The sequence below is a fragment of the Magnusiomyces paraingens genome (assembly GCF_902498895.1).
Source record: "Magnusiomyces paraingens strain CBS 517.90 genome assembly, contig: contig2, whole genome shotgun sequence".
Taxonomy (NCBI): domain Eukaryota; kingdom Fungi; phylum Ascomycota; class Dipodascomycetes; order Dipodascales; family Dipodascaceae; genus Magnusiomyces; species Magnusiomyces paraingens.
Genome location: NW_022474068.1, coordinates 1,805,978 through 1,832,761, shown reverse-complemented (window position 1 = coordinate 1,832,761; position 26,784 = coordinate 1,805,978). Strand labels below are relative to the sequence as shown.

General features: G+C 31.2%; 9 protein-coding genes across 9 annotated transcripts; 3 read left to right on the top strand and 6 right to left on the bottom strand.

Annotated features, from left to right (window-relative positions):
• Nucleotides 1-573: 573 nt before the first annotated feature.
• On the bottom strand, nucleotides 574-1,563 carry SAPINGB_P002321 (uncharacterized protein; the record flags this gene model as incomplete). Its single annotated transcript, XM_031997040.1, has 1 exon — nucleotides 574-1,563. One exon carries the CDS (start codon nucleotides 1,561-1,563, stop codon nucleotides 574-576), a length of 990 nt encoding a protein of 329 aa, XP_031852931.1.
• Nucleotides 1,564-4,619: 3,056 nt separating this feature from the next.
• SAPINGB_P002320 (uncharacterized protein) lies at nucleotides 4,620-5,195 on the top strand (the record flags this gene model as incomplete). Its single annotated transcript, XM_031997039.1, has 2 exons — nucleotides 4,620-4,653; nucleotides 4,741-5,195. The coding sequence occupies 2 exons, from the start codon at nucleotides 4,620-4,622 to the stop codon at nucleotides 5,193-5,195; spliced, it is 489 nt and encodes a 162-aa protein (XP_031852930.1).
• A 762-nt stretch (nucleotides 5,196-5,957) lies between these two features.
• SAPINGB_P002319 (uncharacterized protein) lies at nucleotides 5,958-6,579 on the bottom strand (the record flags this gene model as incomplete). The annotated part of the gene is made up of 2 exons (XM_031997038.1): nucleotides 5,958-6,409; nucleotides 6,465-6,579. 2 exons carry the CDS (start codon nucleotides 6,577-6,579, stop codon nucleotides 5,958-5,960), a joined length of 567 nt encoding a protein of 188 aa, XP_031852929.1.
• Nucleotides 6,580-7,456: 877 nt separating this feature from the next.
• SAPINGB_P002318 (uncharacterized protein) lies at nucleotides 7,457-8,250 on the bottom strand (the record flags this gene model as incomplete). Its single annotated transcript, XM_031997037.1, has 2 exons — nucleotides 7,457-7,483; nucleotides 7,546-8,250. 2 exons carry the CDS (start codon nucleotides 8,248-8,250, stop codon nucleotides 7,457-7,459), a joined length of 732 nt encoding a protein of 243 aa, XP_031852928.1.
• A 3,994-nt stretch (nucleotides 8,251-12,244) lies between these two features.
• SAPINGB_P002317 (uncharacterized protein) lies at nucleotides 12,245-14,404 on the top strand (the record flags this gene model as incomplete). The annotated part of the gene is made up of 1 exon (XM_031997036.1): nucleotides 12,245-14,404. The coding sequence occupies one exon, from the start codon at nucleotides 12,245-12,247 to the stop codon at nucleotides 14,402-14,404; it is 2,160 nt and encodes a 719-aa protein (XP_031852927.1).
• Nucleotides 14,405-18,706: 4,302 nt separating this feature from the next.
• SAPINGB_P002316 (uncharacterized protein) lies at nucleotides 18,707-20,346 on the bottom strand (the record flags this gene model as incomplete). Its single annotated transcript, XM_031997035.1, has 3 exons — nucleotides 18,707-19,084; nucleotides 19,243-19,980; nucleotides 20,053-20,346. 3 exons carry the CDS (start codon nucleotides 20,344-20,346, stop codon nucleotides 18,707-18,709), a joined length of 1,410 nt encoding a protein of 469 aa, XP_031852926.1.
• A 194-nt stretch (nucleotides 20,347-20,540) lies between these two features.
• SAPINGB_P002315 (uncharacterized protein) lies at nucleotides 20,541-21,917 on the bottom strand (the record flags this gene model as incomplete). The annotated part of the gene is made up of 1 exon (XM_031997034.1): nucleotides 20,541-21,917. One exon carries the CDS (start codon nucleotides 21,915-21,917, stop codon nucleotides 20,541-20,543), a length of 1,377 nt encoding a protein of 458 aa, XP_031852925.1.
• A 1,273-nt stretch (nucleotides 21,918-23,190) lies between these two features.
• Nucleotides 23,191-24,096, bottom strand: SAPINGB_P002314 (uncharacterized protein; the record flags this gene model as incomplete). Its single annotated transcript, XM_031997033.1, has 1 exon — nucleotides 23,191-24,096. One exon carries the CDS (start codon nucleotides 24,094-24,096, stop codon nucleotides 23,191-23,193), a length of 906 nt encoding a protein of 301 aa, XP_031852924.1.
• A 773-nt stretch (nucleotides 24,097-24,869) lies between these two features.
• Nucleotides 24,870-25,326, top strand: SAPINGB_P002313 (uncharacterized protein; the record flags this gene model as incomplete). The annotated part of the gene is made up of 2 exons (XM_031997032.1): nucleotides 24,870-24,920; nucleotides 25,006-25,326. 2 exons carry the CDS (start codon nucleotides 24,870-24,872, stop codon nucleotides 25,324-25,326), a joined length of 372 nt encoding a protein of 123 aa, XP_031852923.1.
• Between the last annotated feature and the right edge of the window lie 1,458 nt (nucleotides 25,327-26,784).

The following is a 26,784-nucleotide window of genomic DNA, read 5'->3' as shown; positions in this document are numbered from 1 at the left end:
AAAAATTGACTCGACTTTGAAACATGATGACTGAAGAATGGTGGTAAAAGAAAAAGAGCTAATTGATTATTATAAAAAATGAATGACCAAAGGGATTTTTTTTAAAAGAAAAAAATTAAAATAAAATAAACTGGGAAGTCAGTTCTTTTTATATCTGTAGTGAACCTCTCTGTGTTTGTTAAAAAGTACATTATTTTTTTCTTCATTTAGTTTCACAGCTGAATCTTTATTTGAAGTAGACGAGCAATTTAAATGCATACTGATGATATATTCAACAAGATTGAAATTTTAAGGACCCTTTTTTAAATAAACTGTGATAATTTTTGGAGTATTGGAAAAATCTTTAATAAAAATTTCTCGTAGCCTTGAATCATACTGTGTTTCAAAAAAAAAAAAAAAAAAAAAAAGCCGACTATTTAAGTAATAAAAATTTAAAAGATTATTCACTAAAATAAATTTTATAAATGAAGCAAAATATATAGATGAATTATATTTAAAAAGCTATATTAAGACTATTAGAAACTATTACATGAGTAACCCCACTTGAACAAGAATTTTAAATCTTCAAATTCTTCAACCACGCATATTGTCAAAAAAGAAGCACATGTAATACCAAGCTCCAGCAAAAGTTATACTGAAAACAGTTGCTATCCAAACCACCACCATAGCTATTACAGTTGATTTGGCTTTTACTCCTAAAGCTTTGCCTAATGTTGTGTTGACAGTGGAACCAAAAGTATCATTAATAGCCTTAATGTAGATGGATGAGGTAATCGTAATAAGAAAGGTTGCAATGGTAATAAGACATGCAGCTCCAACACCAAGCCAAAAAGCTGCTTTGTCGTATTTGATATTTCGGAAAGCAGTAAGGGAAAACCCAAAAGCACTAAATAGAGCAATAGCTCCAACAAGATAGCAGATAAGAGAAGCTGTTGTTGTTGCTTGTATCATAATACCGTACTTGCGGACACCCTCAACAGCAGGACTTTGGTTATAAGCACTAGTTACAAGAGTTGCATAATCATCTGAAGCACCAGCATATTTTAAGAGATCGGCAATAAGATTAGGGCCAGTAAGAGCATACTTGATAGATGGAGTTGAACACCATGTCATTCCCTTGGTTGTCAGAGAAGTATCTGAAGAAGAGTAAGTGGAATAAAGGGTGGTAGTTGCAGCTGATGAATCAGATACTCCATAGCAAAAAGTCCAAAGATGAGAGCGCAAATTAGGATAAGAAAACGTAGTAGCCATGTAAGTTTGAAGAATGGTAGAAACTGAGGAAGTATCTACAGTCGTTGTTGCAGTAGTAGACGTTGAATATGCAGCTGTTGATGTGGTAGTAGGAGAAGCGATAATAGCATTGATAACGTCAGTTGGAGTAACAGATGAGTAGTCAATGTCAATAAAATAGAGTTGGTAAAGACCATTTTTGGAAACAAGACCAACAAGGATAATAATGACAAGACCCAAAGCAATAAGAGAAGAAATCCATCCTATAGCTACAATAGTTCGATTATCAATTTTGTTTTTATTACACTTGACACTGTATTTAACCAAAGCCATTTTCTCTTTTTTTTTTTTGCGTTAACGAGAAATTTGAAAAGATGATGATGGATTTTAGAGTAAAGATGTTGTAGTAGATAGAAGAAATCCGTCCATTTTTATATTTCAAAAAGCTTTTGAAATATTAGATCAATAATTAAGAGAAAAAAAAACTATTATCATTTTTTTGATTAGGAAAAATTAGTATTTCAACATGATGGTAGAAAAGAATCATTGTTCAAGTTTGAATATTGCATTGGCATGCTGATTATATTTGCGACTTTAGATGTTTAAGCCGCATTTGACATCTTTTTCTGGAATTTACTTTAGAAAAAGTAAAAGTTTAAAATATGGTAGGTTAATTAATAGAGGTAATTTCAATCAACTAGTTTAATTCAAAATTTTGATAAAACATATTTTAATTTTCTGAAAATATGAATCTTTAAAGTACTAACTAGCAAAGAGAAAATGATGGTTAGATAGGAAAAATGATCAATTTTGTAGAGAAAATCATTGAAAAAATACAATTACCCGGCGTCAATGTTGATAAAGTGGTGTGTGCATTATCCGGTTTATAATTTACACATGAATATATTTAAACACAGAAAAGTTTACACTTTTTTTTTTAACTACTTGGACTATCATCACACATCTTCTAAAACAGCCCTTTTACTTCAATAGTTTCAAAAACCGTATTAAAATAACAGGCTTTTGAATAGTTTATTTTTGTTTGTCTAGTCATAATGAATATCAGCATATTCCAAAAAAAAAAAAAGTGGAACGAACTTTGAGCTTTCTTCCGTTTTGATTTTTTACAACTTGTCTATTTCCTTTTTTTTTTTATTTGTTATGCTATCAGGTAGTTGAAATTTTCATTCTAACAATATAATTAGATCATGTTTTATGCTTGGAATAACTCAAAAACTCAAGAATATGATATTGGAAATCTTAAATGTCGGGTTGATTCTATGCTTCAGGTTCTAGAGGTTTTGCCGCAGTATGCTCTTGGATCGAACTACTCCTATGTTTTGAAACTCTGTGAAAGTTTACATCAGATTAGGATAGGCTTGTTGAGTGTGTTTACAAGTGATAGTTTGTCAGTTTTGATTCAACAGTTAGAGTTAGCAAGTGTTATTTTTCAATCGGTTGTCAATGGAGAGGAGTATATCAAATTAAGAGAATCTCATCATCAGGTCAATCTTCACCAACCTTTTTATTATTTGACAAATGATAAATTATTGGACAAAGTTTATGATTCAGTAAATCATTTTTTTTTGTGTGTGTATGTGCTATCATTTTATAAATTCTAACATTCAAATGAATAGGAGCTTTTAAAAGAGTCTAATGATTTAATGAGTTTAACTGATTACTCAGAAACGTTGTATGGAAGTGGAGAAGAAGATGAAACTTTTGGTGAAGATATCAGCAATCATTTCCAAAGAGAATCTACATCATTTGTAACTTCAAACTTTAATGATTTGTATTTTTCCAATCAATTGGACGAAGAAAAACAGAACGGTTTCTTGAAACAGAAAGAAGCCAGTAAAAATGTTGTCTATGATGTTTGTGATAATACTGGACAAATGACTTGTTTGTTGAAAAAGAAACATCATAAAAGGAAAAGAAGCTTTGGAAATGTGTCTATTGTAGAGGACAGTAGCAAAGAAGAAGGACAACTTAAGGGAAAGGGGAAAAGACAACGTTTTAAAGAAACCCTTTTACAATAGAACTGGGGTAAAAAAAAAGAAAAAAAGAATCAATGGTTGATTGAACTATTTTTTTGTTAATTGAAAGTTGATACCCTTAATAAATTTATATATATATATATATATATTTATAGATGATATAATGAATAAATTTTCGATAGGTATACATTTGTAGTATTACAATAAATAATCATCATCAAAACATTAAAGTCGACCCTTGCTGCTTGTTTCTTGCTGGTCATCAAAAAAAAAAAAAAAAAAAAAAAAGAAAAAGGCCTTGTTTACTTGAGCAATAGTATAGTTTAGACGGGCTTTGATACAATTTAAGCTTCCTTATATATTATCAAAGAAAAGAAAAAAGAAGAAAAAAATTTTTATTGAATTCTTGTTTAAAAGAAAGAAACTATATATATATATAAGAAAAGTCAAAGAAGATTGGAAATTTTTTTTTAATTTAAAAAAATCTTGTAGAATTTTTGATTTTTCTTTCTTTCTATTAATCATCTATATCATGGATTGTTTACTTACGTCATAAAACCTTTACTCCTAAAGAGGTTTTTGAAGTTTACAAAGGTTACTATAGTATATATATATATATATATATATATAAAAGTAACAGAAAAAGGTTGGATTTTTTTTTTCTTCTTCAGATTTTAAGAATCATATAAAATCATATAAAAAAGAATATTTGTCAGTTGAATTAATATTAGAAAAAAAAAATTTTCCATTAAAGTATATATTGCATATACACACACACACACACTCTCTCTCTCTCTCTCAAAATTAAAAAAAAAATTACTAAAATCTTTACTGCATAGGTGGCAAAATATAATAAGAAGAAGAAGAACTTCAAAGCCACAGCTTTAAGTGGCTTGTAGGAAAATTGATTGCCAAAATATGAATTTTTTTATTTATTTATTTATTTATCATTTTTATCTTAAATTTTGAATTGAGATATAATGATGAATATATTAATATAAATATATATATATAATACTCAAGAATATTTTGGTTTAAAATTTTTTTTTTTTTTAAAAAAAAAACTATATATATTTAATTGACTTGAAACTTGTTAATATTCTATGTATATATAAATAATTAATTAAAAAAAAAAAATTGTCACCATCCAAAAGCCCTTCTTTGAACTTTTTTTTTTTTTTTTTTGTTCTAGCACATTCATTGATGACTGGCTAAGCCTAAATTTTTTTTTTTTTCTATCTCTTATATAAAGCCGTTCAAAAGCCTTTCTTTAAACTTTTCTTCTTCTTTCCCTTCTTCTTCTTCTTCTTTTTTTTTTTTTTCTCTCTCTTTAACTTTTTATTCTTTTTATTCAAAAAAAAAAAACAATCTTACCTTCAATAATCTTCAAAAATGGCTAACGTTTTCTTTGATATCGCTATCAACAGTACGTTTAAAAATCTGCTTCAATTCAAAAAAAAAAAAAAAAATCCTTGTAAAATGAATATAACTTTACTAACTCTCTTTTTAATAGATGCCCCTGCCGGCCGCATTGTCTTCAAGCTCTACGACAACATTGTCCCCAAGACTGCTCGCAACTTCCGTGAGCTCTGCACTGGCCAGAACGGTTTTGGTTACGCCGGTTCCGGATTCCACCGTGTTATCCCCAACTTTATGCTTCAGGGTGGTGACTTTACCCGCCACAATGGTACCGGTGGTAAGTCCATCTACGGTGAGAAGTTTGCTGATGAGAACTTCCAGCTTAGACACAACAAGCCTGGTCTTCTTTCCATGGCCAATGCTGGTCCTAACACCAATGGTTCCCAGTTTTTCATTACTACTGTCAACACTCCTTGGCTCGATGGTCACCACGTTGTTTTCGGCGAGGTTGTTGAGGGTATGGACCTTGTTAAGAAGATTGAGTCCCTGGGTTCTCAGTCTGGTAAAACCAAGGCTACCATCACCATTGCTTCTTCCGGCACTGTTTAAACACGTTTAATTTTTTTTTTTGTAATTATTGAATGATGAAAAAAAAAAAAAAGAAAAAGAAAAAAAAAATTTGTTTTATGAACTTTGGGGAGTGGGTTTCTCTTGTATATTAAGAATTGTAGTTTATTATCGAGAGCGTTATATATATGAATCTTTCGTTAAGTGTCAAAGTTTTAAAAAAGGACTTTAACTTTAATAATAAATTTGAGTTTATCATTGAATCAATTCAAGTTATTCAACTTGTTAAAAATGGAAATACGGTTAAGGCATTAACAATTGAAAAGTTTAAAAAAGTTTTGAGTAATTTCGCCCTCGATTATTACAATACATGTGTTGATATTCTCAATTTGTTTTGCTTTATTCTATTTTTTTTCCTTATTTACTATGATAAATAAATCAATGAGTTTCTACATATATAATATATTTGATGATGATGATGATATACTTGTCGATTGACAGTTTGACTGATTTATATTATAATAGATAGATATTGAAGATATTGATGACACTCAAATAAAATCAGCATGGCTTGCTCATCCCCTGTGCCACACTGCTGAAAATTTTCCCCCGTCATCATCACATGATTGACCCTTCTTTAAGCAAAGCAGATTCGGGTTGCCATAAGCGATTCCGGAGCAATAATACTTTGAATTTGATTTTTATTTTTATTTTTATTTTTTTTTAGATCCTTATTTAAATTCATCATTATTATTATTATTATTATTATTATGTACAATATTTAAAAAATAAAAAGCAACTAACTTAAAGCTGACCAGAAGCAGTGATGGTAATGGGGGCTTTTGTTCTACCAGACTGAGAACCTTGGGCCTCAATCTTCTTAACAAGGTCCATACCCTCAACAACCTCGCCGAAAACAACGTGGTGACCATCGAGCCAAGGAGTGTTGACAGTAGTAATGAAAAACTGGGAACCATTGGTGTTAGGACCAGCATTGGCCATGGAAAGAAGACCAGGCTTGTTGTGCTTGTGGATAAAGTTCTCATCAGCAAACTTCTCACCGTAGATGGATTTACCACCAGTACCATTGTGGCGAGTAAAGTCACCACCCTGAAGCATAAAGTTGGGGATAACACGGTGGAATCCGGAACCAGCATAACCAAAGCCCTTCTCACCAGTGCAGAGAGCACGGAAGTTCTCAGAAGTCTTGGGGACATCTTCGTAAAGCTTGAAAGTGATACGGCCAGCATTTTGCTCTAAAAGAAATCCGGTTAATAATTAATGAAATAAATTTAAAGTGATAGGACATACTGTTGATGGCAACGTCAAAATAGACGTTAGGGATCATTCTGGAAAAGGTGCTAGAGAAGAATCTCTTAGACACGTTAATGGATGAAGAGACAGCAGGACGGGCAGAGAAGAGCATTTTCGTTTTGTTTTGTTTTGTTTTTTTGGGGGGGTTGTGAAGAATAAATAAAAAATAAAAAGAAGAGTTTATATTAAACGGTAATTGTGAAAAAAAAAAAAGTAACTGGTGGTGGGGAAGTTTTTGGCATGCCGTGCGCCAATTAAATACCTCAATTAGAGACGGGTAACTTGATTTATTTAAGTTTTAAGTCTCAAGGTTTAATTAGTCGAGTTGGTTTATATAAGTGTCTGTTTGTCTGTCTATCTGGGCATTTACAATTTCAAACTGGTTTGTTAAAATTCTTTCAATATCCAGCTATTATTAGTTTTTTTAATTTTTTTTTTTCTATTGTACTAGCAGTATCAGCAACAGTAGCAATTATCGCCTTAGAATTTAAATGGCTTCATCAAGAAATTCATTGCATTGACTCTATTTTGCTAAAAAGTAAATAATCATGATTTGATTGTGGAAAAGTTTGCAATGACGTCTTATATACAAGAACCCCCATGACCAATATAATATTAAAAAACCCTCCGCATGGAGACTTCCATTCTCAATGAAACATGAAGGAACTAATAGACTGAAAAAAAAAAAAATTCTTTTAATCATTCAAACAATTTCATCACTTGAATATAAACTCAATTCCTTTTTTTTCTTTTTTTTTCTTTCTTGTACAACTTTCCGTCTTTCTCGTTGACGTTGTCGTTGACGTTGTCTTCGCTCTTGCCGTCTTTTCTTGTTTGCCAAATTTTCTTTAAATTCTACCCAAAATATTAACGGTACCATCACATCTCCACACAAAAATGTACCAACAACCATCCCCACAGGAAAATATTGAAGTGCATTTCCAAGCCCTAGCACTCGGGCCTTAACCCCCCACTCTGGGCTTAACAATTCATTGATGGCTATGACCTCGCGTGTGCTATGCTGCCACATTAGTATACAGTTCCAATACACAAACGGAGCTAGGGCAGCTGCACATACCAGGGCTACAAGTATAACACGTCGGAATGCATGAGATCGTGATTCAACTCCTATTTCTCGAGAACCCATGACAGATGTATCTGAATTGTGATGGTGATTGTGATTTTGTGTGCCAAGAAATTGGCTGGTTGATGGGAACGTGAGCTGGTGAACAACTAACACAGTGACAACACATAAGTATAATACCAAAGGCATGAGGAGGGCTTCAGCTGGAGCGGTATGAAGTGATTGGAGTAGTATATCATGGGAGTAGTCATAAGATTTGTAAGATAGTTGGAGAGTTGATATGACAGATTCAGCTGAGTGTGGATCAAGTCCTGCAGTGAGGATGAGCTGGATAATTGAAGCAGATTCCGGACGTTGTTGTGGTTTTATGTTTGTATTAAGACAAGTAGAAAAAAACCGAAAGTTGTAGTAAAGATCAAACCCTGGGATTGAGTTTGAGGAGAGGTTTAAAGTGTGTAATTCTGGGATAAGATGAGGTGAAGTTTTGTTATTGTAGATGATTATACTGGCGTATGTTGCATTATGGAAACGAGTATAGATTTCAGGAGACATGGGAGGAACATGGACGTGTACTGCGGCTATGGCATTTGTTGTTGTTGGGTGGAAGATGTAGATGGGAGTCCAGATAAGGTATGTAAGTACGAGAATTATGGAAAGAATATTGATGAAGTATCGACAAGTTTTTGCATAGGCCGACATTTTTTAATAGATGAAAGAAGAGGAAGGAGGATTTTTATTGTTTTTTTTTTTTATTTTTGTCATTAGAATGAAAAAGTAAGAATTTGGAATCATTTTATAGTCTAGATATATATATATATATATGGAGATTAGGAACTGGGAAGTGGAAAAGTCGAGATTCATGCTTTTTTTTTTGGAATAAAATTGAAGTTCTCCTTTTTTTTTTATTTTTTTATTATTATTTATTTTGACAGGCATTTATTTGAAGTGTTTGAATGAATAGATATGCTTAGAAGAAGAGTTGTATTTCTAATGAATATAAATTAATTAATGATAATGAATTAATGGAGTATTGGGATTTTTAAAAAGAACGCCGCATTTACTCTTTTGAGATGAAAAAAAAAAAAAATAGAATTTTGAGTTAAAGAATTTTTTATCATCATTATGATTGATTTTATTTAGTTGGAAAATAGAAATTTTCTTTTTCAGTTATTTATAAAAATAAATATATATATATATTCAAAGTGATTTATATCAAAAATCACAAAAGATTACTTAAATCCGTCTGACAAAACTTTTATAAATATCAAAATGATGTAAACACATCTGAATAAAAAACGACATAAAACTACAAGCCTTAAAGGTAAAAAAATACAAATATTTAAAAATAAAAAGATTCTATTAAAATTCTATTGAGATTATATGGAAATCCTAAAATTGCAAAGTTAGTTTAAAGATTCTCAAAATAAAAATTTGATTTTTTCCCCAATAGCATCAAAAAAAAATCCAATCTTTTTTTAAAGTCAGACATCCAAGGAAGGATATTGGCGGTCACCGAAAGCACTAGATTAGGTTCATAACGTGCACTACCGTGGAAACTGCGAATGTTTATAGGAATTTTCATCATCTAAATAATAGATTGGAAAAAAAAATGAAGCTTGGAGTAAAACAAATAAAAAAATATAAAGTATATTGATTATATAAACGTACCCATTAAAAAAAATTAATAGTAAGAGTAGTAACGATCACAATACACTGCAAAAAAATTATTCAAGAAATTTTTGCTACGAAAATCTATTATTTTTTTAAAGTTAGTAAAATAGTTTTTAAGAAACTTCTCAAAAGACCAAGAAACTCTTTATTCGTTTTTAAAAAAAACCTTTTAAAAATCAGGCAAATAAAATACTGGCAAGTAAAGCTTTTTCAAGCGCCAAGCAATAAAAAAATGGAATCGACGAATCTCATCCAAAGATTTTTGCTCAGCAAAAGCACTCATTAGCACCATATCGTCATGGTCGATAGGACAAAGGAAAGAAGAATGATAAACTCATCATTTAAAGGCAAACTGAATAAAAAGAGAAACTGGTAATTTTTTTTTTATCTTTTGAGAAAGAGAAAGAAAGAGAAGTTATTATAGGATTAAAGACTTACCTTGAAGAGTGTTTGTGTGATGAAGAAAGGAAATAAAAAAAAAAAAAGAAGGGTATAGGGTGGGAATTTGCTGTATATTTATAGTCAACTGGAAAAAAAAAAAAAAAAAATTATGTAAAGAAAAAAAATTTTTTTAATTATAAGGCCGGGTAATTACCCTACCTTTAAAATTAGGGTTCATGTGTTAGAGTAAAAGTATATAGTCATGTGATTATGAAATAATAGTTTGATTTAGTGTGTGTATGTGTGTATATTATGTAATAAAATAAATTAGTAATAAGTTTGCTTGTGTTATCAAAATGGGTTGTTTATATTATATTATGTTGTTGATTGCTATTAGACACTGAAAGGTTTCTCAATCTTTCCAGCACCAAAAACCTCTTTTAGAAAGACTAAAAAAAAAAAAAAATTCAGTTCACCAAAACAATGGAAGAACCGTTTTTTTTTAATGTCTCCTATTTTAAAAAAAATAAAATAAAGTATATATATATTTATATACAAAGCTTTCTTTCCTCGATTGTTTTTTTTTTTTTTTTTAAAATATATATATATTTCCAAAGATATCCAAAATTTCCAAGACAAGAAAAGAATTAAACGAGTAATTATATATATATATATATATTTAAGGTTAAAGCCAAAAAAAATGTTGATGATATTTACATAAAAAGTAACATTGAAAAATATATATAAATTGTCTTGTGTAAGGTTGCTTGCTGTTGGATTTTTTTTTTTTTATAATTGTTGAGCATTTTAATAATATTTGATAGATTAAACTTCTTCTTCTTCTTCTTCTTCTTTTTTATTTTTTCAGTTATTTATTTTAAATTTATTTTATATTTATTTTATATTTATTTTAAATTTATAAGAGAATGTTTAAAAGTTTCAAGTATTACAAGTATTATTTAAAAGATTTATTGTCCACAAGAAATTCAGCAGCTGTTTAATATCACACGACCTCTTTCCTAAAATATATATTTAATTAATATTTATATAATTTTTTTTTCTTCGTAGTCGTTATCATTTTCTTGTCATTAAATTTTTTTTTTTTTTTTTAATATAATTATATAGATAATAAATATATATCATCCTCTTGGCTCCGTTTACCGGAATAGTATCGTTTTTTTTTTTTTTTTTTTTTTCAAGTACAAAATAAGTTTTCTGTCATCTTCTATTTTTGTGGCGTGTATGTATGTATGTATGTATATGTATGGATTTATAATAGCTGCCTGCCTGTCTGCCTGTCTGCCTGTCTAATTGCTGGCCCCGCTTGCCTACATTAGGATAATGAGCACGCGACCTCTTTCTTAATTTGAAGAAGAAGATGAAGACGATGAAGAGAAATAAACTACACTTGATAGTAATAATTTCAAGTAATAGTTTTAATAAGAGAAAAAAAAAACAATTAATGAAATAAATAAAGAAATTAATAAAGAAATAAGTATAAACTTATATATATATATATAACTAACTTTGTCAATCAATCAATAGACATAAAGAAAGAAAAAAAAAAAAAAAAAGATAAAAATTTGGCTTCAAGTCAAGATGAAGATGATCGACAATCTTTAAGTCAAATTTTAAAAAAAATGATTATTTAAAAATTGCATGAATATAATATATATAATTGAAATGATATATATATATAAACTATAATTTTTTTTATTATAAAATTTTGAATTTCAAATTTTTTTTTTATTTTTATTTTCAATATTAATACCATAATATATAATAGTAATAATAACAATTAAAGTCTTTCATTATTATTATTATTATTATTATTATTATAATTCTTTTCTCCACTTTTTTTTTCAATCAAAATATACAATTTAATATATAAAAAAAATCATTAACATCAATCTCTGTTATCTCACCATTGCTTGTCTGTTTCTCTGTCTGTCTGTCTGTCTGTCTGTCTGTCTGCCTTATAAATTTGCTGCTTCCTCTTCTTTATTCCACTCTGGCCTGATGCTTACAACAATTACTGCAAACTAACCAACTAATCAACCAACCAAATAAATCGTCCTTCTCCTCTCTCTCTCTCTCTATTTTTTTTTTTTCTGTTTAGTTAGTGACCCTTTCTTCTTCTTCTTCTTATTATTCTTATTATTCTTTTTTCCCCTCACCGTTGTGGCGTTCATCAAACTGTTTTCGTATACAAACAAAAAAAAAATTTTAAATGGCGGGCTGTCCCGGTTTGTTTATTTGTTTTGTTTGTTTGTATGTATGGAGAAATTTTTTTTTTTATTTTATTTTCTTGTCTCGAAAAAAATAAAAAAAAAAACTTTTCTTTTTTTAGTTTTTTTAAACGCTCACCATCCGTTATTCTCTTTCCCTCCCCCCTCATATATAATCAATATATATATATATTTTTTTTTCTAAATTTTATATAAATATTCTCGGATTTCCACTTTTTTTTTTTTATTTTTTTTATTTTTTTAAATAAAATTCATTTTCCATTTATAACTTTATCTATATCTCTATTTTTTTTTCTATTTACATGTTCTTTCCTATTTTTATTATCTTGCCCATTTTTTTAACTTACTCTCAACCCTTCTTTCTTCCCTAACACTTTATATATAAAGCAATAATGAAATTTGCAAAAGTTTATCAGCAAACCTTAGAGGATGAAGGAATCCCCAAAGATTGGGCAGAATCTGGAATCCAATATAAGGCTCTTAAAAAATGTATTAATAAAGTTGTCGAAGAACTTAAAGAAATTGGTTTAGAGCGTGAAACTCTTCTTGCTCTTCTTCAATACCAAGACTCTTCAACTAATAATAATAATAATAATAATAATAATAATAATAATAATAACACTTCCCAACGACGTGAATCAAGCCCAGAACCTTCAACTGCTCTTGCATTACGCTCAAGATCAACTCCTCCAATCAATAACCGACTGGCCTCGGTCATTGCTTCTCAAGTTCGCTCTCCATCAGTCCCAAGATCCTCACGCTCTTCTTCAATCTCCAGCAATGCAAATAATAATAATAATAATAGTAATAACAACAACAACTCCCATTCTTCTCACAACCGCCGTCGATCACGAGCAGATAGCTTGGCTTCAGAATATAGACAACAGCGTACCAGCTCTCCAGTTATCTCGTACAAGTTTGACGGCACTATGAAAGACTTTACTCCTAAGATTGTGGTGGCCATTGAAACCGAATCTAATACCCCGGTGGATGTATCACTTTCTTCAGTCACTATTGACCAGCTTCGCAAAATGAGAATCGAATCAGAAGATGACTTGTACAAAAAACCAAGTAACTCATCAAGAATTAGTTTGGTGGAAAGTGATGATAGCTCTGATGCATCATCCAGTTACAATATCCCCTCTTACCTCAACTCCTCCTCGGCTGCTTCAATAATGACTACAGACTCTATTGCCGAAGAAATGTTTTACAACCCTCGTGTCGGTATTTCTGACTTTGATTGTGTTTCTCTTTATGCTTCTGAAGATGAACATGAATGTCTTCTTCCTCATACCGCGTCTTCAGACTCGAGTTTAGTTTCTTCAGACTCAGATTCAGATTCAGGTTCAGATTCAGATTCAGATTCTGAAGAAGATCCTCAGCCTAACATTCGTGTGATTGAAATTCATTTAGAATCAGATTCTGTATTTTTCCATATGCTAACAAATGAGCTCAAGAATTTGGATGAATTTAAAGAAAAACGAGAAGAATCATTGACTCAAGAAATTGCAACCTTGAGAGACTCTATTTCAAACCTGGTAGATCCCAAGGCCCGCAAATCTGACATGTATACCTGGCGTGAGATATTCAAGGAGTATATGATGGCCAATGTGTTTTTCGCTACAATGGAGTCTGATCATGGTGAGCATAATATCGAGACTGCGAGACGCAAGTTGGTCCACTTTGCAGCACGAATTCTTGGGTTTAACAATACAGCTCAATTGGTCCTTTCTCTCAATGCATACCTCGAGAAGAATGGTGTGACTGGAATCACGGCTCAAGACCTGGCTAATCTTGACAAGGCTTCAACGGCTAAAATTGAAACAGCTCTTGATATGTTTTTTAACCCATCCTCGCCATCACTTAAAAACGTAAAGACAGAAGTGCCCAATCACAGCACGCCTGCCACTTACACTGCACCAGGTATTTCTAAACAACGTATTATTTCTAAGCTTAAGGTGACCAATACTACGACATCTATGATTCACCAATTTAATAAGAAGGAGTCATATCAAGCATTTAGACAGTTTTGGCACATTAATGTTGAATTATTACGGGTACTTCAGTTCCAATCAATTAATAAGACTGCCATCAATAAGATTCTAAAGAAGTTTGATAAACAAACGGCTCTTGATTCTAGAGTTTCATTCCCAAGTTTGATTTCTCAAGACCCATTTTTATCACAGAGTGTTGCCAAGGATATTTGTTTTGTTATTACTGAGAAATTATTACCAGTGACTCCACAGATTGATGATTTCTTATGTCCTATTTGTTTGAGTGTTGCTTATAAGCCTATTAGATTAGGATGTAACCATGTTTTTTGTATCAAGTGCATGATTCATTTACAACGCAGTGGAGAGGAAAAGTGTCCAATGTGTAGGAAACATGTTGTGATGGATGCTGATGATTCTAACTTGGATAAAGAACATATGCAGTTTTTGAAACTGTACTTCCCTAGAGAGTCTAAGGCTAAACAAACTGAAATGGAACATCAGATTGCAGAGGAGCAATATGAATCGCTCAAGGCTTCAGGTGAGTGTGCTATTATGTGAAGAGATTACTTTTTACTACTATTATTATTATTATTATTATTACAATTTATTGTTATTTGATATGATTCTTTTTTTTTTTTATATATATATATATATTTTTTGGTGTTTTGTTATTTTAGAGTACTTTTAATGATTAATTATCTTTTTTCTTTTTTTTTTTTTTGTTCTCCGACGGTAATTAAATAAATAAATTAAATATCCACTACCACTTGCAACTACTGAAAAAAAAAAATTTGTATCTGTATGTATGTGTGTATATTTATTTATTTTATCACAATAATTTCCAAACTGAAAAGAATTATAATTAGAAGAAGAAGAAGAAGAAAAATTTTTTTTTTTTCCTTTTCTTTTCTTTTCTTTTCTTTCCATTTTACTTTATTGGTTCTTCCAAGTCTGACAAGATGCGCAATCAGTAAAAATAACGGATTCAGGAGAAATAAAAAAAAAATTGGCTTTTTTTTTCATTTATTCCAATTTAGATAAATAAATACATTCTAGAAGGTTAATAGTGATTATAATTAGTTATTATTTATATATTTATTCAATTTTTAATAGAATAAATACCAAAATCCACAGTATATAATCACATTCTTTCCATATATATTTATATAGTAGAAATTTATTAATCTTTATTATAATTACTATTTCCACGGAGATATATATATTTTACATGTTGATGATAATGTTCTTTTTCACTTTGGAATGATAGAAAAAGAAATAGATATCTTTTTTTTTTCTTTATTTACATTTTTATTGAAATCATCATAAAAAAAAAAAGAGTAAAAGAGGGGGGGGGAAACAAAAAAAATAAAATAAAATAAAATAAAAAAAAAAAACAAGTGACGAAAGAGTTTTTATTTTTATTTTGGTCCAGTGACAATGTTCAAATAGATCCACATGGGGAGGATTTGAAGATTAATTTAGAGAACAAATCAAAAGCATTTTACAGACAAAAATAAAATAAAAAAAATCTTTTCTTTTGTTGGTGGAAATACACAAAAGAAGAAGAAAAAGAACTAGAAGAATAGCAACAGCAACAACATTTTTATCTATAGTTTAATGTAAGTTTTTATATATATATGGAAATCTTTTTTGAGGAAAGGGGGGAGTTATTTTCCATGCAATGGTTATTTTATTTTATTTTTTTTTAAACAGTGTAAGACTTCTTTTTTTTTTTTTTTTTTTCTTTTTTCTTAATATTTTATTTTATTTTTTTTTTCTTTTTTAAGTTAAAATGATTTAAAATGTTGATAAAATTACCAACGTGGACTATCATGAGAATGATGATTAGTTGGAAAATTTTTTTTTTATTTTTATTTTGTTAAACCAACTTTATGGCTTTTCCTTAAGGAAAATGATGAAAAAAAAAGAACAGAAATCATTTCACAAAAGAAAAAAAAAAGATGTGGAGTAACAATAACAGTTAACAAATCTAAAAGTATATATATATGATCTAAATATATTTTTATTGAATATAACCGAGTAACGGGGTCAAAAAAAAAAAAAAAAAAAAAAGAGACTTGAAATGGACGAGGGATTATTTTGAAATTTTGAAATTTTGAAAATTTGAAATTATCAAAAAAAAAAAAAACTGTAACAATTATATATCATGTAAGATGATGAAAAATCTAAAGAAAAGAAAAGAAAAGAAAAATAAACAGATACAAGAGGGATTTTTTATATTTATTTATATTTATATATATATTTTGCAACAAGTATTTTAGACAGCTTGAAAATCAAATATACAAAATATCATTGAAAAAAAAAATAATTAATTTGAAATTTTTTTTTTCAGCACAGCCTTTCCCCTAACCTTCATATAAAAATTATATATATATATATATATATATATATATTCCATAGTTTTCTGTTAGTAGTAGTTTTATAATAATAATTTAAAGTATTAAAGTCTTATTGAAGACCAAAAAAAAAAGTAATTAAATTGTTAATGAATAAACATTTGGTATCTTGTGATTTAACATTTACTTTAAAAATAAAAAATGAAATTGAAAGAAAAAAAAAGAAGAAGAAGACTATGCCTTTTGTATCCATTAACTAAGTCAAAGAAATCATGATTAAAGAGGGGGGAATTTCATCTTTAGTGGTGAGGAGAAGATTAAGAAGATTAAGAAGAAGAATAAAAACTTTTCAAAAGGCCATAAAAAAAATCCTATAAAAATCCCTTACCCTTGCGGAATCTTTAATGATCAAAGTGGGGGGTTTTTATTGATTGTTAATTTTAATTTAATTTAATTTAATTTAATTTATTTAAATTTATATTTATATTTATTTTAAAAGTTTATTAACACGTGAAAAAAGAGCCCCGCCATTTTTGATATATATATATATATATATATATAATATCAACATCAGCCCCGCCAAAGATGCGGCAACAACAGTAACTGACTGACAATTTGATTGAATATATATATTTATTTATTAAAAATATTTTAATGATAGTTTTTTTTAAAGGTTAATGGAAAAAAAAAAGAAAGGCTTTTAGGATCTTTCGAGAGAGAGTGGGGAAAAACTATTCTTCATGGGTATCACAAATATATATTAAACTAACCAAAGTAAATGAACTGAACAGCTTAGAGTCTAATTTAAATTCTTTAAATTCTTTAAATACCATTAATTAAATCAAAATAAACTAGAGTGTATCATTGTATAGTAATATATTTTGTTGACAAATTATATATATATATATATAAGTACCACAAAGGTCATATTTATTCATTCTTTCTTAATTCGGAATGGTAATGGACCTTTCCCGTGAGTTTATAACGGATCAATGGGGGGAGAGGGAGGTTTAAATGGAGAGGGACCTACTACTACTACCTCCAGAGATTAAAGTTTTTTTTTTTTTTAATTTTTTTATTTTGGTATTGAAAATTAAAAAAAAAATACAAAATGGATTCTAAATTAATTCTTGAGAAAAAAAAATAGATTAATGATTGACAATTACTTAGTTCTAGATTCAGATTTAGATATCTATATATATATATATATATACTTTGTTGTTTTTGTTGATTGTAAGACCTAATAATTATAATATTAATACTAAAAATAATAACCAGTCTTAAAAAAACAAAACTAGACTAGACTTTAGTTATTCATAATGAATGATATGACTGACTCTTGTCCAACTTTTGATTTTTTTATCTGAATGAGCCTTAACCATGAATTTCTAAATTTCTAAAAAAAAAATAGAGACCCTCCTCTCCCCCCCACCAAAATGCACACAAGTTAATATGGCATCCATCCCCAGAATATCCTTTATTTAGGTTATATTGAGATTTTGCCCATCCAAAAAAAAAAAAAAAAAAAAAAAAAAAAAAAAAACTGGATAATGTGATTCATTAATGCCACAATTGTGAATCATCAGTCATATCGAGGATATATCCTTTTTTTTTTGTTTTTGTTTTTTAAGGTATAGGAAGGGGAGGGTATTAATTAATTAAATTTTTTTTTTTTTAGCTTCACCACACTAAAGTTTGAAAGTTTCCTTCTCGGTTGTGGGTTCCTTCACCATTTCATCTTGTTTTTCTTTTATTTTATTATTATTATTATTAATAATAATCATCTTGTTTTTCTTTTGCTCTTCTCCGTTTTTTTTTTTTTGGACTTCTTGAGCTCTTTTTAATCGTTTTTGTTCCCGTGTTTTCACTCTATTTTTGCGTTTAGATCGTTGATATCGTAATATTGTTTCAGTATCTTGACATCGGAACCTTGAACGATGTGGTGCCAATAACGCGTTAAATTCACGTACCCGGTCTAATGCAAATAACGCATCGATTCCACCTGATTTCGCAAACTCAAGTGCAAGATCTTTAAGGTCAAGGAAAAAAAGAGCCTTTTCAGATTCTGTTAAAGTCTTGAGCAAATCAGTTTTAGTACGTGAGCGTGTCATTTGAAAATGATATGTAACTATAACTCAGTTGATTGATTGATTGATTGATTGATTGATTGAAAAATAAAAAAAAATATATAAGAAAAAAACAATAGGGTTTATTGAGAAATATATAATTTTTTTTTCTTTGAAAAAAAAAAAATAATTAAAACTATATATATCCAATATCCCTCCCCAAAAGTCGCGAGAGATGCCAAACTTGCTAATGTTTGACTTTTTGTTGGTGGTATGTTGTAGGAAGGGAAAAAAAAAAAAAAAAATGGTGGGGGTGGGAAAGACGGAACGGAGAAAAGGGCGGAGGATGTGTTACCCATTTTAACTTACCAAGAGTAAGCTTTTCTTATTTCTTCTTATTTTTTTTTTATTTATTTGTTTTTTTTTTTTCAAACTTACTACTCCTTGTAAATAACAGTCCCGCGTTTACTTCGAGAACCTCCCTTAGCAGAAGGACCTTCATTACAGTTGCCCTGCCGTTCAACAAGACAAGCATCTGCATATCCAGTTTGCACGCGTCCAATAGCTGCCACAACTGCAGCCCGAGCCCCGCTTATTTCAACACCGCGTTTACGAGTATTTACTTCACGAAATAGGCGTGCACGTGCGCCTGTAGATGTACTTACTGCCGCTAACATTTCTTCAACACGCCTACGAGCGGCCACAGTACGTAACCCACGGTCTGGTACAAATCGAAACTCAAAATGGTCGGTGCGTGAGGCGCGGCCTGGGTGCAGAGAAGATACAGGAAGCGAGGCAACATGGCGTGGCTTAGACTGGTGGATACTACCGTCAGGTAAGGGAGGTAGACAAAATGGCATAGAAGAAGAAGAAGAAGAAGAAGAAGAAGAAGAAGAAGAAGAAGAAGAAGAAGAAAAGGAAATGCAGGAGAACTGGTCGCTGAAACTTTGGTCTCCTGTGCTGCTGCTGCTACCTCGGGGGTTTCTGAGTACAACACTGAAGCCCGTGAGATAGTGTATTCCGTTTGATCTGCATCATTCCCAGTTGTGTTTGCAACGTAATTAATGTTTGTCTCCTCTACGTTGTTTTCCTTGTTATCTATAACCCTGTGACAGTTTTCGACGTCGTCTTCGTCTTCGTCTTCGTCTTCGTCGAAGCAGTTGGCTATTGTAGTTGTGTGGGCCGTTTTGAGTTGGGCACAGGATTTATGAGCCGCACGTTGGGTGGTTGACAACAGAAAACTGCCCTTTTTATACTCAGCCTTGCGGTTGGCCCTGCATCCTCCTGTATCATCTTGGTATGTTTGATCTGTTATAACACACGAAACGTCACAAATGGTAAGAGATGGAAACGGAGATACAAACGAAGACGAATACGTGGGACATTGCGGCAAAGACTGGACATTCGACTTTATTTGAGACGGTAAAAGTAAAGAAATTGGTGGGCCTGTAGTTTTTAAAACAAAAGTTGCCAAGTTGCGTAATTGACAGCAACTACGGGACGGGTATGGAGTGAAGAACTTTGTGGGTATTAAAGAGTGAGATTCAGATAAAAAATGAAATGCATGGGGTGGGATAATGGAATGAGAATTGGGGAATGGAATTGAGTATTCTGTAGAATTTGGAAGTAGCGTAGAAACTGGAGACTTTGGGTTTAAAGGTGCGAGGATTGTGATGGAGCATTTGACAAGCTGGGCGATTTGACAAAGTGTCTTTAATGTTTTAAGTTAGATGGATTTGAATTTTAATACTATATATAGATATAGATATAGAAATAAACTTACACTGGAAAGAATTTGAGAATCAAAATTAAAGAGCGAAATAACAATTTCGGGACATTGAGGTACTACTGCAATGGTGGCTGCTATGGGGACCCCCCGAGACACAAGTGATGAGATCCAAGCAGTTTGCAAATCTGCTGCATCTAGAACTTGTTCAGAACGCAAATTGGGAGTTTCTCGTAGTACATTGGTCACCAGGTGAGCTTTAGAAGATGGAATCAAACAACGAAGAAGAAGATAAGATGCTGGGTTTGGGGCGTTTTGTACGACGGAATCGTTCCAGTAGATTTCAGACATTGTTTGGAGTGAAGAAGAGATTTAAAGAAAGAAATTAAAAAAAAAAAAACAAAAATTAACAAGAAAAAAAAATATATTGAAAAAAAAAATAACACCAGAATTATTAATACTTAAAAAAAAAACAAATTTTATATCCCCAAAATAATAATAATAATAAAAATCTAAACTTTTTGTAGTTTCTAATACATTCTCCATCACTGATGGTTGTATGCAATTTTGTTGGCCGTGCTACCAACGGCATCCACAATTTGACCATCATTATAGTTCAAAATTGCATTCTTGATATCACCGAGTGAATACCCAGGGTTAATTGACCAAAAATATGCTGCCAAACCGGCAACATATGGAGCAGACATTGATGTTCCAGACATGTACTTGTATGCGTTGATTGCATCTCTAGATGCAGATAAAATTGATACACCTGGAGAATATACAGAAACACACCCGCCATGGTTGGAAAAGTCAGCGGGAGAATTTGTATAATTGAGTGCTGCTACAGTCAAAACTCCATCGGTGGTCGAAGCCATATTTGCTGGTCCATAATTGCAAGCATCATCTGCTGAATTTCCAGCTGCAGTTACGACCATGATGCCTGCATCAACAGCCTTTTGAATTGCCAAAGTTCGGGCATCGGAAATCACTCCAACGGCGGAGTAGTTAATGACAGCACGGTTTTCAGGATGTGCAGCAGCATCATCGATAATCCATTGAACACTTTTAATGATGTTGGAAATGGCAGCCCGACGATCAGCATCAATAACTTTGACGGCAACAATATTGGCAAATTTAGATACTCCTACATTGTACCCTGCAGCAATACCAGAAATGTGAGTTCCATGACCATGAACATCAGTCTGTTCATTGTCAACATAGTTTGCCCCCCATCGCACACGACCTGTAAACTCAATATGGTCGGCACGTACTCCAGAGTCGAGAATGTATAGGGTAGTATTTGCACCACCATTGTTGCCAAAAACATAGGTAGCATCATTAGCTCCAGAAGGTGAGTCAAAAGTTTTATGTGAGATACGACCTAACCCCCATGACGAGTTATATTGCACATATACAAAATCTTGCTGGATGGTATCGTAGGTTTCCTTTTCGACAAATGCAACATCTTCCGACTCGGAAATGGCTTTAATTTCTGCTTGAGTAAAAGCTCCATGGTACCCTGTAATTGCATTTGAAGATTTGACATCTGCGGTGGTGTCAAAATCGATAGGTAATGGTGCTGGTTTAGCATCTCTTGCGTTTAAGGATTGTCGTTTTGCTAAAAGACTATCGAGCCATGTTCTATGGGCATTTCTACGGGAAAGTGTTTGGCCAGCATTATCTTTTAGAATGACAATGTAGTTCTGGAGATTTGAATTTGGTTTAGCATCTCTTGTACTCTCAACAATATCTGCAGTGTAGTCTCGAGGAAGGAGCTCGAGGTGATCTGTTTCTGGGGAAATTACAGCATCTGTAGGGAAGGATGCTTGGAATTCTGCAACTAGAGGACTTGCATTGACCAGATGTATAAGACATTGCCAGGCCATGGCCATGGAAGAGAGAGTAACTGAGAGTTTCATAACGAGTGTATTTGGAATGAGTGAAGGAAAAAAAAAAAACGAGTGAAAAGATGGATAGAAAAGATTAAGAGGAAGGGGGGGAAAAAAAAGAGATAATACAATATTATTGGAAACTCAGTGAGATATATATACTTTTTTTTTCCTCTTCCTTTCAAAGGATATATATATAAGATATAAATATACTCAAAACATATTGTTGAGAAGAAGAAGAAGAAGAAAAAGAAACGCCTGAATCATTCATAAGTCCTGGCTATATTTTTTCAGAGACATTGGAGGAGGAGCGGTTGGGTTTGTACGGCTGATTCTAATTATGGGTTTGAACAGTGTGTGTACGGACATTAAATTATAGGAATATATATATAAATAAATAAATAAAAATTAAAAAAGAAATAAAAAAAGGTGTCGTATTTTTTTTTTAAAAAATATAAAAGTCTTTATTTAGAAAAAGGGAAAAATATATATATATATCAAAAGCTAAAAGGGGGTTTTTTTTAAAATAATATTAATAGAAATAGCGTATATATATAAAAGATCGCGCGCAATGTTGGTGCAGCACTGTATTCTGAGCTTAACGCGGGAGTTTTCTTTGGAAATTTTTTTTTTTTTTTTAAAGCCAACTAGCCAAAATCTAGGTGAATTTCAAAAAGGGTCTTTTTCCAAATGATTTGAAATAAAATAGAAATAAATATATATAAAAGGTCATTTTTTTTTATTATTAGAGACATTATTAGAATTTCACATTTATTTACCAAAAAAAAAACTTTTAACGAGAATCAAACTGTATATAATCAACTTTTCATAGAGTCTCTCTCTCTCTCTCTTTCATGTAAAACTTCTTTTGCGCGCGCGCACACTTGTTTTTGTTGGTAAAAAAAAAACTCCTCCATACGCGTTTTTTTAGTCTCCTTTGAAAGAAAGTATTTTATTTTAAATTTTTTTTTATTTTTAAATCAATTATCTCCTTGGAAGGATGAAAAAAAATTTTTTTTTTTATATTAAACCTTATATATATATAAGTGTGAACCTTCTTTAAGAAATCCAGGTGGACTGAAAAATTATCAGAAAAGGTCTCTTTGTGTTTATTATTATTATTATAGCATAAAAAAAGTATCCTTTAGAAACATTGATTTGTCTAATTGAGAATAATAACACATTTATTTTAATTTTTTGTACTTTTATTTTTTTAAAAAAATAAATAAATCCATTCCTTTATTATTATTATTATTAAAAAAAAAACTTTTCCATTAATACTTTCAATGCAAACTTTAAACTTTTAGTGAAGGTACTCATACAACGACCCAAGCTTATCAATCACGTACGCAGGCACCACTGGAGGCTCACCTTCAAGTTCAGATTCCTTCGTCACACCTGTCAATACAAGCAACGTCCCGAGTCCACCGGCCCGTCCAAATGCAATGTCTGTGTTAAGCCGGTCACCAACCATACAAGCACGCTCAGCATCAAACTTAAACTTGGCCTTAATGCTATCCATCATGGCACCCGAAGGCTTACCCAACGACACTGGTGTGCGGCCCGACGATGTAACCAAGGTTCCCACAATTGTGCCAGCTCCAGGAAGCAACTTACCATGGGTGGGGAAAGTTGAATCAATATTTGTGGCAAGAAATAGAGTGCTTGGGTTTTGAATTTGAACAAGAGCATTGGCCATCTTTAAATATGTAATATGGAAATCAAGACCACACAAAACAGCACCAATGGTTGGATCATATGCCAAATTGGCCAAGTCCTCATCAGAGGCTTCCACCTTGCGTAACGAAGGATCTGTTCCACCCACAGTTTGGATTCCAACTTCTGCAAGCTCTTCTTCCATTCCAGCCTCGCCAACTATCAAAACCTTCTTGTCTTTGGGGAACTTAAGAACTTGAGAAAGGTAAATTGCTGATGAATATGCTGAGCCAAAGATTTCATCTTTGGATACAGTGATTCCAAACTTTGCAAATTTGGATGTGTAAGCTTTGCGAGACTTGGTTGAGTTGTTGGTGACGAAAATCAAACGTTTACCACGTGAGCGAAGGAATTCCAGAGTTTCAACTACAGATGGGAGCAAGTGATTTCCTGACCAGAGAACACCGTCACAATCAAAGAGGAAATCATCGTATTGCGCAAGAAATTCTTCGACTTGCGCAGGGGTTGTGATTTTAGCAACAGTTTGAGTCATAGTGTGTGGGACTAACTTGATAAAGAAAAAAAAAGGATAAGAAAGAAAGAAAGAAAGAATAAAAAGGAAAAGATCTTAGAACCTCCTTTATATTTGATTGAACAAAAAAAAATGTTTATTTATTTATTTAATTTTTTTTTTAAAGAAGAAATGTCTATTTCTTTGTGCCTGGAAATCAGAAACCGTTTCAGTCTCGGTGGTTTATGCGATTGAGCGTCTGTCTGTTTATCTATGAATAATAATTTTTATTAAGGGAAAAAAAAAAAAAAAAAAAGAAGGTGGTGTGTCGTAAATATAATTTCATTTTTATTTCTATATATTTATTTTTATATATTCTAATGGGTTCAGCCGTATTTCGACTTTACTGAGCATATTTTTTATTTAATTTAATTTAATTTAATTTAATTTAATTTAATTTAATTTAATTTAATTTAATTTAATTTAATTTAATTTAATTTAATTTAATTTTTTTGAATAATTAAATTAAATTAAAATTTCTTGGTCCGAACCACATCACATGATTATAGGGTAAGGGCAATAACGTTATCAGCCAATCACCGCCAACGCGTTAAAATTGTCAATTCCTGCCTTTTTTTTTTTTTTTTTTGCCCGCCTCTCTCTCTTTCTAAATGCCCTTTTTTTTTTATTATTATTATTATAAACCAACCCACACATATTCAAAGCACTCCCTTTTTTTTTTTTTTTAAATAAAAAAACTCCCCTCCTCTTCTTATATACTAAACATCACTACTAAATAAACACTTATTAAAAAAATGGCCCAAGATTTACCTCCCGTCGGTGGCTACGAGCCAATCCAGTGGAAGGTTTGTATATAACGGTTTACATTTCTAACTACAACACTTAACTAACTTTTTTTTTTTTTTTTTTTTTTCTCTTCTTGTTACACAGCGCAACTTACCTTCTCGTGGTTTCAAGCCCATTGTTTATTTCCTCGGCGTCATTGGAATCTGTTCCATTGGTTTCTACCAGGCTATTTCCGGCATTCATGAACGTAATGAGCTGTACCGTGAAAAGATTTGGGCTCGTCTGTACCTGCAACCTTTGCTCCAGGCTGAAACTGATCGTGATGCTGTTCGACGACACTACGCCCAGATTGCTCGTGAGGCTGAAATCACAAAGAATGTGACTGGCTTTGATGCTGAAAAGAGCGTCTACAATGATGGCAAGTTCCGCAAGCCTAGCGTCATTGCTCTGCCCAAGAATATCTAATTTATGAATAAGAAGGAGAAGATGAAGAAAAAGAAGAATGAAAATATGAATCAACAACAATTTAATGGATAGAACTGGAGAAGAGTAGGAAGAAAGGGGTGGAATAAAAATGAAAGAAAAATACCCATTCCCCCTTACCCCCAATTTTTTTTAACGACTTATAATGATGAAATAAACATACCTCACTGAAACCTGTTATTTTTTTTTTTTTTGATTGTTGTAGTTGAAGTTGTAGTAGTTGTAGACAAAAAAAAGGGCTTGTTTAATGGCACGCGATTCCTTTTTTTTGAGACTTATTTTTAAAACCATTTCGTCATTGAAATATTTGAACATAAACATAAACATAAACAAATCAAATAATAAAAAAAAAAGAGAACCTTCCGCACTAGTGATCGGTATCGAGTTCTACTCCATGATTAATGAAGTAGACTGCGCATTGCACTTAAGAGGTCCCCTCTAAGGACCCAATCTCCCGCAACGCCAATATCCCATGAATTTTATGGTGTAAAGAAATACACCACAAAATCCGTTCTTTCTGATGACGCTGCTCCGCGTTTCCACGTGGCCGTGCAGAACCCTCAGGGGAACATATAATTGTTGAGAGAAGTGATTCACCGAATTTCCCACCTTCATTGTGACTTGAAACTTTTACTAAATAGTATAAATCGCAAGTCTTAAGTAAGAAGGTACGCGCGGTCTAGCACGGAAGGTTTACTACTTTTTTTTGTAAAAACTGGCGGACAACCACCGACACAAATGCGCCAAAAGTGTTTGAGAGCCAATATTTTTTAAAAATTAAGGGTATTTATTTAAAATATTTTAGAATAATAATATGTAAAAAATTGAAATTTAAAGAATTCTGAATAATGGAAACAAGCTGAATTAGATTATTATCTTGAATTTTTTTTTAATAGCTTGGAAATATAGAATTTCTTGTACTTTTTTATTTATTTTTTATTTTATTTAATCTATTCTAAGTAAAAGTTCCCAGTTCGAATCCCGGACTGTACAATCAGTATAATTTCCTATTTTGGGGGTCGGGAGTACACTTGAAAATAACAAAACCAACAAAAATGGAATTTTTTTAACCTCCCCTCCCAGAAACAAACTCAGCCTTTTATTTATATTCCACCATTTATGAATCAATTAATATAACAAGATTTCATTTTTTTCAAATATTAAATTCAATATTGAAATAGCTTTTTTTTATTTTTATTTTATTATTTTTCTTTTTTTTTTTACTTTATTGCTTTTATTCCCTTGCTTTATTTTTTTTATTTTCTTTCTTTCTTTCCTTCTTTCTGTCTCAGTAATTTTTTTTTAATATATATTGATAAACACATCCCTAACATACAGGCTGTGCCACTGTTTAATTTATGAATCATCAGAAACATTATATTAAACCCCAGCCGTTACAAATGAACAGCGATAGAGAAGAAGATAACAAAAAAGTTTCTA